We start from the raw sequence: 16,257 nt of genomic DNA on the forward strand, positions 1-16,257 counted from the left end.
CAGCACTCTTGATCTTAATATTTGCTTAAATATGCATTTATTCTGTCCAAATAAAACCCAATAGAACTTAAAAGCACAATAAAACAGTTGATACAGACAGTTCTCCACACATAAATAATGCAATCACACTCACAAAACAAAATAATAATAAGAGCGGTCCCATTTGTTCTCAAACAGGGCAAATGGAACTGCGTTCAAAGGCTTGAGTCCATCCGCCGCCTCCGTGTGGGGTGAGCTCGAACCGAGTAAACACTGATGAGGAAGGCCTGAATATACTTTCCGACGATCCTATTCTAGGAGGAGATTTAGAACATCAGAAGTCTAACAAGCTAATCCTTCTGGCATTGCTTAGCGCCCTGTGTGTGTGTGTGTGTGTGTGTGTGTGTGTGTGTGTGTGTGTGTGTGTGTGTGTGTGTGTGTGTGTGTGTGTGTGTGAGTGAGATTGTATCTGAACATATGCAGCAGGTAGGTTCTGTACAGCAGCTTTGCAAGCATATCATATGTGGACGGGCACGTGTGCTCAGATGCTCCTCCAGATGAGATGTGAGCGACTTGGTGAAACTACAAAAAAAAAAAAATACCCTCAAACCTACTTCCAGGAGATGTGCCATGTAAAATGGAAATTTAAAAAAATACACATACATATATTTAAACCCCAGATTTATCTAGACGTATCATGAACACAGCATGACGAATTTGAAAACATTGTTTTAACAAGAATAAATTATCGTTTATGAATTGGATGCCAAAATGCTGAGTCAGGCGCACGTCTCTCACTACCGTGTTATATCACCTCCTTTTCTTAACGGAACAGTCTGGAGCGTCTGTTGGGAGATTTGGTTTTTGTAATGTGTCACGAGCTTTCAGTGGGTGTTTAGCACCCAGACTCTCCAGAGCCACGCTGCTGGAATATGTGCAAAAAAGTGGTCTGGCCTTGTCTTGCTTAGACCTCCCTGCATGGCGGCAGATCTATAGGAAGCTTGTTTCTGTCACAGTTTCTCAGATGCCTACCTTGAAATTTTGAAATGATTTTGAAATGATGACTTGTGGATTGAAAAACTTTTTTCCTCTGGCAAAAACAAGCTTCCATAGATATGAGCGTCTTCGCTTCTGGTAGTAGCGAGTCTAAATTAACTATAGGTAGGAGTGGGAACGGTTGCCCTGTGATAAAGTGGCAACATATCTAGGATGTGTGTCGCCTTTTGACCTATGACCACCAGGACAGGCTAAGTTAATATTTACATTTCACACAGCACAGCAGCAGTCTTGGAAATGGGCTTGTAATGTACATCATAAGAACTGCATTTCAATAAATAAAAAGGCAGAAATGACACTTGCTGAACGCGGTTCAGTAAACATGAAAAGGTAAAAAGAAAAAAGCAACGAGGCTGCGGTAGTGTTTGTGTGCGTGGGCAAGCGTGTCCGAGACTTTGGGTAAACAGATTGCTCTTTAGATCTCCTGGTATGATGTCGTGGGGGCCGCGTAATTCTCCTCGCTGCTCCTGCAAACAAGAGGAAATTTTAAAAAACATGTTACAGCCTTAACCTCAATTCGATTACAGACACATACTCTCTTTTACGCCTCACTCCTCTTCAGTGTAGGTAAGGATGTGAATATTGGACGAGGCTGACCAAGTCGCTGCCTCGTTCTCAATCACAGCTCAGAGCTCACATGTTCAGAAAAAGTGGGCCGATCAGTATAAAACATCAATGTCCTGAGATCCATCACAAGTGTTAACATTCGCTTTTACGACTACTGCAGCAACAGTGAAGCTGCTGAGAGTTTATTTAACTAGAGGCTGAAATATGAGAGGATGAACATCAAAAAAGGATGCAAAAAAGGTTCTATACCACAACTTTGAGGGTAAAAAGCGAAATGACCGCTAATGCGATGTGGCGGATTTCCTTCGACTTAGGATAAAATCAATCTTTTAAACCACAAATAACTTACTCTCAGTGTAGTTTGGCTTTCAATAACCCTCACAGAAACCTAACTGGTTCACCAGATTCCAGTTATGTTGTTATGTAGTTCAAATGTGTGGCGGCCATTAGATTACAGATTTCCTGAAAATATACATATAAACACACAAAGTTCTTAACAGATATATCACACCTCCATCTAATGTAAGCTTTGTCCCACAGCTGTCCTACATTAAGAGTATCGGTAATTAAAAAAAACAACAAACATTTGTTTTTATTGACATTGTTTATGTTTCTGTAATGGTTATTCCACCAGTATGCACCAATCAAATGTATGTACTTTTAATTCAAACCTCTGGAGCTATTGAGACCGTTCTAACATGAGCTGCCTAGTTTTGAAAATTTCAGCGAGGGTGTCTGTAATCTCTTGAATGTTACTAACCTTACCGAATAGCACCTGCAGTTGAAAATACACTGAAGAGGTGAATACTTTCACTAAAACATGCAAACATAATTTTACAGATTAATCTGTGCTGTATTCCTAACTTGTTGTAATATAATAGCCACGGGTGCACAAATGATAGAAGGTCTTCAGAAGGGAGAACTGGGTCATTGGTTTAGCTCAAGGGGGCTTGTGGTTCATTTCATCCCAGGCATTAAAGTCAAGCAGGCACGCTGCTCGTGTTTGCCCTAGCACTCTGTATAAACAAGGGAGTGCGCCTTTGTTTGCCTAAACACACTATAAGGCAGCCTTTTATGTGACTGAAGTCAGAAGCGGGACTAAACACAGAGCACAGATTTGACAAAGCCAGCAGGCGAACTCTGAAAGAGAAATTAAAAGCTGATGCATTTTGTAACACCAAACCACAGATTTAGAGTTAAAAGCACAGATCTGTGCTTAAAAATAGATTCATAGGAAATGCATGAGCTGAATAGAGTGTGTAATAATGAAATGAGAGACACAATTTTGCACTGTAATGTATGTAGGCAGTAAAGGTGGATATATATATATATTAGGGGTGCAACGATATTCGTATCGATATTGAACCGTTCGATACAGTGCTTTCGGTTCGGTACGCATATGTATCGAACAATACAACATTTGTAATTTATTTTATCAATTTTCCTTCTGACGATGCTGTCTGTGTTGAGCGCTCAGTGAATCTGCGTTCGACTACTCCGCCTAGGCTGCACTGTCGAGCGCAGATCCACTGAGCGCTCAACACAGACAGCATAGTCAGAAGGAAGAGCGCAGGGCAAGCTAGCGAGACAGAAGTTAAGCTCTCCTTGCAACATGGACCTCCCCCACCCTCATTCAGATCTGGCGTTTGGAATTATTTTGGTTTTCATGTGACGTATGACCCTGAAGGTAAGCGAGTCATGGACTAAAGTAAAACAGTATGTTGGATGTGCCATGCAATGCTCAATTACATGGGTGGGAACTAGTGTGTTAGCGCAGTTAGCTCGTTAACGTGTTGGCCGTCTAGCCCCATGCACGGGGCGATCGGCGGTAGCTCGTTAACGGAGATTTGCCGTGTTGTGGCGTTAAGGTCATTTCAACGAGATTAACCTGAAAGCACTAGTGGGAACACAACGAATATGACTGCACATTTACGCCGACATCATCCTAGTGCAAAGACAAAAACAACAAGCATGCTACTAACTTTAGCCGAGTCATTTAGACAGCTGTTAGCACATGATTCTCCTTATGCTGCTGAGAATATAGCCCAGAAGAAGCGGATAGTATAGCTTTTATTTTGGAAGGAGCCATTTCTCTGTAATAAACTCTCTTTTCCAAAGATGAGTGATTCCTCAATCAGAGGAATATCGCTAGCCCGACGTCCCGGAGCTAGCGATTTTTCCAGTCGGGCTACCAAAATCTATCTCTTCCCTGCCCGTCGGGCTATTGTAGGAAGGAAAAATATATGTCAATGCTTTTGCATTCTTTCAGAAATGTAGCTGGGTAATTATGTCATTGGCATCGGTGAGCCACTGTCAATATGTGACATATTGAAATCGCGTTTGAATTTGCGCTTGTTTTTTTGCTTTCACTTTGCAATCGTGCAAACTGTGTATAGAGAGCGACAGCACTGATCTGTGAGTGATGATAATTTGTGCACCAATTCCTCTGACATCGTCTTATTAATCGTTAGATTACTATGCAAACATGACAAGTGAAATCTCCCGCAGCAAGCTTAAACATGTGAGAGGTTGATCGCGCAGAGAATCGCTGAGCTTATGTGAGTGAGTGTGTAAAAGCATTTCAGTTCTGCTGAGCCAAATAAGACAGGTCAGGGTGAAGAAGTGACAGCCAAAGAAAAGCTTACTGTAAATGACCTTTAAATTTGTAAATATTTTTACGTTTGTTTGAAAGGCACTTCGGTTTTATTTTGAAATCCATGCTTTTATTTTGAAACAGGAAACTGGCACAAAACCGTTAAAGGGCTGTTAGTAACGTTTCTTTTAGGATATGGTAAAATAGTGTGCCTTAAAGTGAAAAATATGTACGTTTACTTTGCCAATTAGTACCTGGCTGACAGTGGCACAAGGTTTGTTAATGTTTCCTTTAACGGAATAAGTTACATGCAATCAAAATGTCGTTTAATAGAGTTTATGTTGTTAACCTTGACCTTTATGTGTAGTTGTAAGTTAGTGAGGTGATATAATGAATTGAGTGATGTAAATTTGATGTATATGCTATATGTGAGCAGGAGAAATTTGTTTCCTTTGATCTTATGGTATTAATATTGCTGGTTTTGTTTTGCTCCTAGCTCTTACGGTGTCTTCACTGAATGTTTCAATAAAAACATTTCCAATAAAACCTCTGTGAAGCATCAGTATAAGAGACCATCATTCAGCCAGGGATGCTACAGTAAGAGCTTCAGCCTCACGAGTTTCACCTGACTGCCAAAGTCTATGATGAAAGAAGAGGGATTCATTGTGATGGTCTAAATGTGACACTCGCTCAAAATGGAAGCATCTCAGATATTAACTGCAGAAGCAGAAGGCTCAGATCAAATAAAAGACATCTGTCAAGCAAGCAAGGATGAGGAACTTCGCAGATCTGATCGCCCAAGAAATCCCACGGAGAAGATGCTTACATTTCAGAGAGAGGAGGCATACAAAAGGGAGAAGCGGCTCATGCACCTTTATGATCAATGGAAGATCCAGGCACGTAAGGCAAGAAATCAGCTAAAGCTAGACATTCCAGAAAGTGAAATCGTAGCTCTCATTGATATCTTAGAGAAATGCATGAATGATATTACGGACATTTATGTACAAATCAGAGATCACCTCACACCATCCAGTGAAACGAGACGCCGTGTTGATGCATGTGAGGCCGTAACAAAGGACATTATTAAAATTGCATATGAAAGAATATCAGGCATAGACGAAGACTATGATAGTGAAGCAGTCAAAGAACGCCTTCGTGAGCTCCTTAACAGAGACTATGCTCATTCCATATATGGATCCACAGTTTCACCTCCAAGTCAACACACTATAGACTCCATTGTCGCGGTAAAAAGAGCAGATGCTGCAGCAGAATTAGCAGCAAAGGAAGCAGAATATGAGTTGTTATTGGCGGAAGGAAAACAAAAGGAAAGGATCCAGCTCTTAGTAGAGCAACAGAAAAGGGATCTTGAAGCTCAAAAACATGAACTAGAAAGACTAAGGGCTGAAAAGGATATAAGAGCAGCACGAGCAAGATTGTCAATTTACAACCAAGATGTAATGCAGGAGGGCAGCTTGTGCTCTGCTAACAGCAAACTAAGGAACCAGGAACATATGCACCCACATCAAGCTGTGTCTCTGGCTCCAGTTCAGCATCTCATAAGATTTCCAGCTTCACCTCCACAGACAGATGTGTCCCACTTAGCTCAAGCAGTACAAGACAGCATAGCCATGAACAGACTTCCAATGCCAGAGCCACCTGTATTCACCGGCGACCCAATCCAGTTCATTGAATGGAAATCTTCATTCATATCCCTCATAGATAAAAGGAACATATGTTCAGCTGACAAACTGCATTACTTGAGAAGATATGTGGGAGGTCCTGCACGAAAGACACTTGATGGTATCTTTTACAGGGAGGATGATGAAGCGTATAAGGATGCATGGGATCGCCTTAATAGCAGGTACGGTCAACCATTCGTCTTGCAGAGAGCTTTCAGAGAAAAACTAGCTAGCTGGCCAAAGATCCACTCAAAGGATGCAGAACAACTCAGAGCATTCGCCGACTTCCTACATGCATGTCAGCAAGCCATGCCTCATATTAAAGGGCTGGACATTCTGAATGACTGTGAAGAGAATCAAAAGCTGGTCCAAAAGTTACCTGATTGGGCAGCTTCAAGGTGGAACCGCAAGGTGACCCAGTTTATGAAGGACAGACAGGAATTTCCAGCCTTTCAGGACTTTGTCAACTTCATGTCATTAGAAGCAGAGATTGCCTGTAACCCAGTAACTTCCCTCCATGCATTACGTTTATCAGACTTACCTGCAGAGAAACATCATCTGAAAGAAAGGAAAAATAAATCTACTGTTCTCCATACACAGACACTTACAGAGAATGAGAAGAATGTACCATCCAAGACAAGCTTAAAGCCCCCTTGTACATTCTGTCATGATAACAAACACCGCCTACATAGTTGTCCAGAGTTTAAAGGAACGCCTCTGGAAGAGAAAAGAAAGTATGTAAGGGAAAACAAACTCTGCTATGGTTGTCTGAAACCAGGCCATAATGTTAAAGACTGCCGCCACAGACACTTATGTGATATCTGTAAGGGACGACACCCAACTTGCCTTCATGACGACAGATATTCCAACATGAATGCTGTGTTAGCCTCTAATCAGAATACAGACGAAGCAGTTACGACATTGTCTCTCAATACAGAGACTGAGCACACATCTACAACTACATCCATGATTTTGCCAGTCTGGGTTTCCTCTTCCAACAACCCAGGAATAGAAAGGCTTGTCTATGCTCTGCTTGACACCCAGAGTGACACTGTGTTTATTGATGAAGATGTTAGTCGTAGCTTGACAACCAAGACCTATCCTGTAAGGCTAAAGCTAACCACCATGATCGGAAAGGACACAGTAACACACAGTGAAAGAGTCTCAGGTCTCAGAGTGCGTGGCTATACCTCCACAAATCACATTGATCTCCCTCCTGCCTATACCAAAGACTGCATACCAGTGAATCGAAGGCACATTCCTACCAGTGAAACGGCGAGGCATTGGAATCATCTCAAAGCAATAGCAGATGATATTCCACCACATTTAGACTGTGAAGTTGGTCTTCTAATAGGTTATAACTGCTCACAGGCACTAGCACCAAGACAGGTCATCCTAGGAAGAGATAATGAACCTTATGCAGTCCGCACAGACCTAGGATGGAGCATCATAGGCTGCTCACCACCTCACCTTGAATCTCCTCCTGTCGCCAACATATGCCATAGAGTAACTGTCAAAGAGCTTCCTCCAGTGACGCCATCCGATGCCATTAAAGTACTTGAGTCTGACTTTAAGGACATCAGCAAGGACAGCAGAACAGTGTCTCAAGATGACATCCTCTTCCTCAATATGCTAAAGGAAAGCATTTACATGAACGCCCATGGTCACTATGAGATGCCTCTCCCTTTTAAAGAGAGACCCTACCTTCCCAACAACAAGCAGTTAGCTATCATCCGGCTCAACCATCTCAAACGAAAGCTGCTGAACAACAAGAACTACAAGACTCACTACGTAACGTTTTTGAATGAGGTAATTAAAAACAATGATGCTGAAGAAGTTCTCTGTGAAGAGAAGGAAGGTGAAACATGGTATATTCCACACCACGGAGTTTATCATTCCAAAAAACCAGAGAAGCTCAGAGTGGTTTTTGATTGCTCGGCTAAGTACAAGGGAACTTGCCTAAATGATCATCTCCTGTCGGGCCCAGATTTGACAAATACTCTAACTGGTGTTCTTATCAGATTTCGACAGAACCATGTTGCTCTGATGTGCGACATCGAAAGGATGTTTCATCAGTTTCATGTGCGCGAAGCGGATAGAGACTACCTACGTTTCCTGTGGTGGAAGGATGGGAACTTCAGTGTGGAGCCACAGGAATTCCGTATGAAAGTTCACCTTTTCGGTGCTGCATCTTCACCGGGATGTGCCAACTATGGGTTGAAACATCTCGCTAAGGAGAACGAGAGCCTGTTTCCTCTGGGCTCCCAATTCATTATGAGGGACTTCTATGTGGATGATGGTGTCACAAGCATAGCAGATGTAGATGAGGCTATTCAGCTTGCAAAAGAAGCCCAAAGGCTCTGTGCTATGGGTGGTCTGCGACTACACAAATTTGTGTGTAACAATGCGAAGGTGCTTGAGAGTATAGCACCATCTGAGCGTGCCACTGAAGTAAAGGCTCTTGATCTTGCCTTTAGTGATTCATCGCTGGAAAGAGCCTTAGGAATCCACTGGCACATTGAGTCAGACAGTTTCAGGTTTCATGCCCGTTTGAAGGACCAACCAGAAACCAGGCGTGGTATACTATCCACTGTTGCCTCTCTTTATGACCCACTTGGGCTTATTGCTCCTTTCCTGCTAACTGGGAAAAGGGTTCTTCAAGAAATGTGTAGGCATGGTACAGGTTGGGATGACCCACTCATCAGTAAACTGCAACCAGTCTGGAGATCCTGGAAGAGTGATCTGGCAAATTTGGATAAAATCACCATACCCCGATGCTATGTACCAGCTGACTTTGGAAAGGTCACAAAGAGAGAGCTACATCACTTCTCTGATGCAAGCACGTATGGTTATGGCCAGTGCTCATATTTGAGACATGTGAATGGAAATGGAACTGTTCATTGTGCTCTGATTATGGCAAAGTCCAGAGTTGCTCCAATCAAAGCTGTGACCATCCCCAGGTTAGAACTGACTGCTGCTGTTGTATCAGTTGCAGCAAGCAATACTCTAAAGGAAGAACTGGGAATTTCAGGGATTGATGAATACTTCTGGACAGACTCCAAGGTTGTACTGGGGTACATTAACAACGAGTCACGTCGCTTCCACACATTTGTATCAAATAGGATTCAGAAAATACATCTCAGTACAACTCCTCAGCAGTGGCGATATGTTTCTACTGACAAGAATCCTGCAGACCTTGCTTCGAGAGGTTCTAGTGCAAGCAAGCTTCTGACATCGAACTGGTTTACTGGACCCAAGTTCTTATGGGAGAAAGAGGTATCACCAGAGGTAGAGGTAATCCCAGAAATCCCAGTTGGGGACCCTGAAGTTAAAAGGGTTCAAGCACTAAATTTGGAGTCTGCAGAACAAGTGACTCTTTCAGACCGCTTGTCAAAGTTTTCTTCATGGTGTAAGGTCAAACAAGCTGTTGCGCGACTTCTTCGCCGAACCAAGAGTGACAAGTCAACAAGCCACAGCACAGTTCAGGAGCGAGAGGTTGCACAGCGCATCATTATAAGAGATTTACAGAGACGAGTGTATCGAGATGAGATCCAGCTACTTAGTAATGGCTTACAACTTTCACGGCAGAGCAAACTGTTTCGATTGGATGCCTTTCTTGACAAAGATGGAATCCTCAAGGTGGGAGGAAGACTGAAAAATGCATCTCTCCCTGCCTCTCAGAAACATCCAATGATCATTCCAAAGGACCACCACATAACGAGGATGATAATAGCTCATCATCATGAACAGGTTAAACACCAAGGAAGGGGTATAACCATCAACGAGATCAGATCAAATGGATACTGGATCCCAGGAATGAACAGAGCTGTTGCATCTTATGTGCATCAGTGTGTCAAATGCAGGAAACTCAGGGGATCAGTGGAAGAGCAGCGAATGGCAGACCTGCCATCTGAGCGGGTGGATCCATCTCCACCTTTCACTTATTGCGGAATGGACTGTTTTGGGCCATTTTTTACAAAGCAAGGGCGTAAGGTGAATAAGCGTTATGGTCTGCTTTTCACATGCCTTTGTTGTAGAGCAATTCACATTGAAATGGTGAATGATATGTCAGCAGATGCCTTCATTAATGGCCTCCGATGTTTTGTTTCCATAAGAGGAGCAGTACGACAAATAAGATGTGACCAAGGAAGCAATTTTGTTGGAGCTAAGAATGAAATGTATAATGCGCTGAAACAGATGGATGTCAATCGTCTGACTGCATTCTTGGCTGAGAGGCAGTGCGACTTCATTATGAATGCTCCCCATTCAAGCCATGTTGGAGGTGTCTGGGAGAGACAGATCAGAACAGTAAGAAATGTACTTCGGTCCACTCTTTCACTCTCACCTGGAAGATTAGATGATGCCTGTTTGAGGACATTGTTTTACGAAGCAATGTCTATTGTGAACAGCCGTCCACTCACTGTGGATAACCTGAATGATCCAAATGGTCCAGAACCGCTGACTCCTAATCACCTACTCACTGTGAAACCGACTGGAGCCTTACCGCCTCCTGGGACGTTCATCAGAGAAGACATGTATGCTCGTAAAAGATGGCGCCATATCCAGTATCTAGCAGAGCAATTCTGGAACCGCTGGAGAAGAGAGTATCTCTCTAATATTGCCACTAGACAACGTTGGCATATTTCTAGAAGGAATCTGAAAGTTGGTGACATAGTCATCGAAAGGATGGATGATCTGCCACGGAACGAGTGGAGATTAGCCAGAGTTGAAGAAACAGTCGCTGATAAAGATGGGCTTGTGAGGAAAGTTAAGATTCGTCTTGGAGACCAGAAAATGAAAAGGGAGGGTCAATGTTCTGGCAAGCCATCCATTGTTGAACGGCCCATTCAGAAACTGATCTTGCTTTTAGAGGCTGTCTAAGACAACGACCATACCCTTTATTGTATGAAGACTTGTGGACATTACCTGCAGGCTCATGCATGGATAATTCTTTGTTTTCGTTATGTAAAAGGCCTTGTGGTTAAGGTCATTCGTTTTTAAAAATCATTCGTGTTATGGTTCTCCCTTTTGTTAAAACACTCATGATTTGGTGGGAGTGTAAATGACCTTTAAATTTGTAAATATTTTTACGTTTGTTTGAAAGGCACTTCGGTTTTATTTTGAAATCCATGCTTTTATTTTGAAACAGGAAACTGGCACAAAACCGTTAAAGGGCTGTTAGTAACGTTTCTTTTAGGATATGGTAAAATAGTGTGCCTTAAAGTGAAAAATATGTACGTTTACTTTGCCAATTAGTACCTGGCTGACAGTGGCACAAGGTTTGTTAATGTTTCCTTTAACGGAATAAGTTACATGCAATCAAAATGTCGTTTAATAGAGTTTATGTTGTTAACCTTGACCTTTATGTGTAGTTGTAAGTTAGTGAGGTGATATAATGAATTGAGTGATGTAAATTTGATGTATATGCTATATGTGAGCAGGAGAAATTTGTTTCCTTTGATCTTATGGTATTAATATTGCTGGTTTTGTTTTGCTCCTAGCTCTTACGGTGTCTTCACTGAATGTTTCAATAAAAACATTTCCAATAAAACCTCTGTGAAGCATCAGTATAAGAGACCATCATTCAGCCAGGGATGCTACACTTACCACAAAACGGAGAAGTTATGACAAATGAGACTATAAGGCAAAAAGAAAGTGCAGCTTTATGGTTTCATGGACAAAAGAATTTCTGTGGCTGCGATATGACGAGCTAAATAACCAGGGCTGCACATAAGTGGTCCGCAGGTGCGCATTCGCTGTCAAAATAAAAAACACGCACAAGGGTTAGGGTTAAATTTAAAAACTGTACTTTTGAGTTAAAATATATATTTATAATTTTAATAAATGACAAATTAAAAAGGCATGAACATTTTTTTTGTATCGAAAAAATATCGAACCGTGACACCAAAGTATCGAACCGAACCGTGAATTTTGTGTATCGTTGCACCCCTAATATATATATATATATATATATATTATAGGAAGAGAACGCAGGAATGGTTATTTTTTCAAATGTAGTATCTACTTTGAGCTGTTCCCTTATTCACGAGGGGCTCAGTACATCGGGCAGATGCACACATTTAATTTGACAGATTTTGCTTTTTTCTTTTACACCGGATGCCCTTCATGACACAACTGCACCCCAAAGGACACATATCTCCTCCAGGGATCGAACTGGAGGATCTTTTGCTTGTTGGGCGAATGTGTGAACCAAATATTGAAGTTAAATACTAGATAGCGGGAGCAATATGACTCACAGCGTGACTCAGTCCTCCAAAGTGATAGTACCAACAAAGCCCGTTTCTCTATGAACGCTGTACGCCAGGCACTTACTGCTGCTTCACTACTGAGCAGACGCGACCGGCTTCTCTGCCTCAGCACGCAGAGGTAGGACGTGCGAGGGCAAGTCAGATCTCACACTAAATACCTGACTAGTACTGCAGAACGGCAAAAACCTGTACTCCTAGCTTCGATCTTCTCTCTGTGAGAACATTTTAAAAGGGCTTATTCATGCTGACTGGGATTTCTGACGAGCTCCCGCTGAGCTCAAAGAGAAGATGAGAGCGGTTCACTTCAGACGACGCTGCACTGTAAGCCGTTTCCGCAAATTCACTGCAGCCCTGAACTTTTCTGGACTGCGCCCATGTGAGAAAAGAGCAGGAAGCTGTCTGGAAAATTAAAAGCAAGTGTGCGAGCCCCTGCAGTGACATCTGTGTGGGGACACGTGAGAAGGTGAAACATTGGTCAATCGAGGTCAAAACACGCAAACATTATGCGGTTTTCTGTCTACTACGCTTGAAAAAAAATGACTTGGCATTTATGTCGTGTCATTGGTTGATACCAAACCAAGACACAGTATCAGTTTTTGCATCTGACCATGAGGCAAAGGTCAATCAGAACAAAGTCTGATTGGATGCAATGCTTAGAAGAAAGCACCAGTGTGAGAAGCAGCGGCCCAGAGGAAAAAACCTGAAATGAGCAATGGTGCTCACAAAAATAGTATGAAAGTGGTTACTTATCAGCACACATAAAAGAGGAAGCAGTTTGCTGGCTGTTGTTTAACACCTCACCTCACTTCTTCTTCTTCTTTCAGTCTGCGCGCAGCCTGCTTTGACTGTTTAATTTGCAAGTCCAGTCTGTGTAAGAAGTCTTTGGCTGACAGCTCCTCTGGCTGAGGCTGAGCAGGTCTGGAGTGCTCACGGGGCGGGGAAGGGGGCGGCGAGGGTCCCTCGATGTCCTGCGTGATAATACAAGGTGCGTCTGCCTCCTGGCAAGCCGTGTCACCATCCCCATCAGGAGACTCGAGAGACAGTCCATTAAATATGGAGCGCTTCTCTGACACCACGGGGATGTTGAGGCTGTTCCTCAGGAAGATGCAGTCATTGCTGAACAGCTTATTGGCTCGCTTGATCTGCTCCATCTGGAAGATGACAGCAAAAAAAAAAAAAAGAAAGAAAGAAAGAAAGAAAGAAAAAGAAAGAGAAATGTTAAAACTCTATTTAATCAATTCTGATGAAATTCTCACTACACACTTATTTTGATGGCACCCCTGCCTCTCATCTGAAAAGAAAATCATCTTATATCTGCGTATCTATATTTGATAGCAGTATTTTAAATACAATCACTGACCACATGGTTAGTTATACCTTGCTGGTACCGGTTTGAATCGCCTTTTGCCTTCAGGACTGACTTAATTCTTCATGGCACTGAAAACATTCCTCAGAGATTTTGCTCCATATTGACTTTAAAGCGTAGCATCATACAGTTGCCGTGGATTTATCGGCTGTACGTCAATAATGAGAATGCCCTGTTCCACCCCGTCAATATGATGCTCCGCTAGATTTAGATCTTGTGACTGTGGAGGCCATTTGAGTACAGGAAACTCACTGTCACGCTCAAGAAACCAATTTGAGATGACTTGAGCTTTGTGATCCTGCATAAAGCAGCGACAATACTCAGGTAGATGTGACATTCAATCTGATGTACCGTCCACAACCACTGGAGACAAGAGGGACATAACCTTTTGTGTTGTTTATGATCAATTCTGACCCTATCCACACATCTCAGCAGAAATCCAGACTATCTAAACTACAGCCAGGCTCTACCGCCTGGCTGTAGTTTAGATAGGCGGTAAAGCAGGTCATCTACTGATTGGAAGGTTGGTGGTTCGATTCCTGGCTTCCCCTAGTCTGCATGCCAAATATCCTTGGGCAAGATATTAACCCCAAATTGCTCTCCGATGCATCCATCGGAGTATGAGTGTGTGTGGATGTTACTTAGAAAGCACTTAGAAAAAATGTGCTTGTGCAAATGGGTGTGAATGCACAAGTTGTGCAAAGCACTTTGAGTGCTCAGAAGAGTAGAAAAAGCGCTATATAAGAACCAGTCCATTTACCATTGTTTGAAATCTTCTTTCATCCTATTTTGATGACCCTGTGGAAACTGTAGGTTTTGTTTCTTGTTCTTAGTTGACAGGAGTGGACCCCAATGTGGTCTTCTTCTGCTGCTGTAGGCCATCTGCTTCAAGATTCAACATGATGTGCACTCAAGATGCTCTTCTGCTTCTTCTTGAATGTAACAAGCAGTTATTTGAGTTAATGTTTCCTTCCTATCAGCTCGAAGACGTCAGGCCATTCTCCTCTGATCTCTAGCAGCAACGAGGCATTTTCTCCCTGAGGATTGACTCTCGCTCTCTGTTTCTTATTCTTCATTCTCTGTAAACCCCAGAGTTGTGTGGGAAAATCCCAGTAGATCAACGGTTTCTGAAATACTCACAGCTGCCCATCCTGAACCAGCAACCATGAAATGTTCAAAGTAACTTCTATCATTCTTCTTCCCCTTTCTGATGCTCAGCAAGTCATCGTGACCATGTCTATATGTCGCAATGCACAGAGTTGCTGCCATGCGAGTGGCTAATTACACACTTGCTATAACCAGCAGCTGATGTATCAAATGAAGTGGCTGATGAGTGTATATGGTATTTATTTATTTTACACAAAAGCCCAGTCTTTAAACTTAAATATATTAGTAATATATTAGAGGAACACTTTCACTCCCTGAAGTCACAGCAGTCTGAACATCAGTCAGTTCTGTCAGCAGCCCTTCAAACAAAGTAAAACTTGTGTTTTACATTTGGGAACCAGTGAAGTGACTGGCAGGGTATTTTTCGGCTGTTTCAGAGGTCATTTCGGGTAAAAATGAACAAGAAACAGGAAGTGGTTAACTCACAGCAGGTAAATATCCTGCATGTGTGCGTGTATTGTTTTTTTTTTTGTTTGTTTTGTTTTTTTATTAAGAGAATATAGCATTGCATGTGAAGCAGATTACTTATTCTAACCCTGGATAGGAATCATGCAGAGTCACTTCACAAACTGGACTTTTTGAGGAAACTTGAGATGTCGACACTCAGGTAGAGCCCATTTTTGACCAAGTGATCATCCTCACAGCAAGCTTGTCAAACTTTTGCTCTCACCCATCTGAACTCAGAGTGGAAACTCTGAACCCTCGAAGCAAATATTTCACGCCTCTTTCAAATTGGAATAATTTAGCTGCATTTGGGGGGTCCTCAGTACTGCCTGACGTTTACATTAGGAGTAAAAGCGAAAGTAAAATATGGAAGTGAGCTTTCTGTTCTCTCAAGGTGAACGGAAATAGTCCCCAGGTGTTCAGTCACAATGCAGAGAGTTTACGGACAACTTTCTGGGCTCGGATTTCTTAGTGCGTGACTTTTAGTAGAATCAGAGAGTGGAAAGTAAGAGAAAATGCCTTCCCTTGTGTCCGTTTCAGTGTTTGCTCCTCTTATCTGTCAGTGTGGTGTGTTTAATGCAATCTCTAGTTCCGTCAAGGTAAACATCAACGCATACACTGCTATCTATGGCCGAGAAGCGACCTTACCGTGACACCGTATTTGAGAGCAATCCCTTGCAGAGTATCGCTGTCTGTAACCCGATGCTCTATGTATTTCTCCCCCAGGGAGGCCGTGACGCTGGCTGTGCTGCCGTACGAGCGGATCTTGGTCCGGGCCAGACTCTGGGACAGTTCACTCTCTGACTCGGAACCGGACCTGGACCGAGGGAAGATGGGCTGGGCAAATCGTCCTCCTCCATCCCGCATCGGCAGGACGGGCGAGAACTCCGCCATCTTCTCTTGAATAAATAAACAGCCCGTTAGCCTCTGTTTGTTTTAACGCTCCAGCTCCGTCGCTTCAGTGAACTAAATCGCTGATTTAGGCGGCGGAGAGAGTCCCATCCCGGGTCATATGGAGCATGCAACCCCGGGGAAAACAGGCATGTTTAGGGGGGCACTACCACACAGCCCTCTTTTGTCATTGATCCGCTACATTGACGTATGAACGTACAGAACGCGTGCAGGGGGAGACTATAA

The 16,257-nt window shown here is 42.8% G+C and overlaps 2 protein-coding genes across 2 annotated transcripts; one reads left to right on the top strand and one right to left on the bottom strand.

Annotated features, from left to right (window-relative positions):
* Nucleotides 1-14: 14 nt before the first annotated feature.
* Nucleotides 15-16,257, bottom strand: lysmd2 (LysM, putative peptidoglycan-binding, domain containing 2). Its single transcript, XM_026163726.1, has 3 exons — nucleotides 15,769-16,257; nucleotides 12,945-13,294; nucleotides 15-1,502 (listed from the first exon to the last, which is right to left on the bottom strand). Exons 1-3 carry the CDS (start codon nucleotides 16,012-16,014, stop codon nucleotides 1,451-1,453), a joined length of 648 nt encoding a protein of 215 aa, XP_026019511.1. The 5' UTR covers nucleotides 16,015-16,257; the 3' UTR covers nucleotides 15-1,450.
* LOC113020032 (uncharacterized) lies at nucleotides 4,248-11,501 on the top strand. Its single transcript, XM_026163702.1, has 2 exons — nucleotides 4,248-11,153; nucleotides 11,376-11,501. The coding sequence occupies exon 1, from the start codon at nucleotides 4,891-4,893 to the stop codon at nucleotides 10,753-10,755; it is 5,865 nt and encodes a 1,954-aa protein (XP_026019487.1). The 5' UTR covers nucleotides 4,248-4,890; the 3' UTR covers nucleotides 10,756-11,153; nucleotides 11,376-11,501.

The sequence above is a fragment of the Astatotilapia calliptera genome, chromosome 1 (assembly GCF_900246225.1).
Source record: "Astatotilapia calliptera chromosome 1, fAstCal1.2, whole genome shotgun sequence".
NCBI lineage: Eukaryota > Metazoa > Chordata > Actinopteri > Cichliformes > Cichlidae > Astatotilapia > Astatotilapia calliptera.

Coding starts and splice junctions, on each gene's coding strand:
- lysmd2 (XM_026163726.1), bottom strand. CDS start 16,014: ATGGCGGAGTTCTCGCCCGTCCTGCCGATGCGGGATGGAGGAGGACGA. Junction 13,295..15,768: donor CTCTCAAATACGGTGTCACG/GTAAGGTCGCTT, acceptor GTCATCTTCCAG/ATGGAGCAGATCAAGCGAGC. Junction 1,503..12,944: donor AAAGAAGAAGAAGAAGTGAG/GTGAGGTGTTAA, acceptor TCTTGTTTGCAG/GAGCAGCGAGGAGAATTACG.
- LOC113020032 (XM_026163702.1), top strand. CDS start 4,891: ATGGAAGCATCTCAGATATTAACTGCAGAAGCAGAAGGCTCAGATCAA.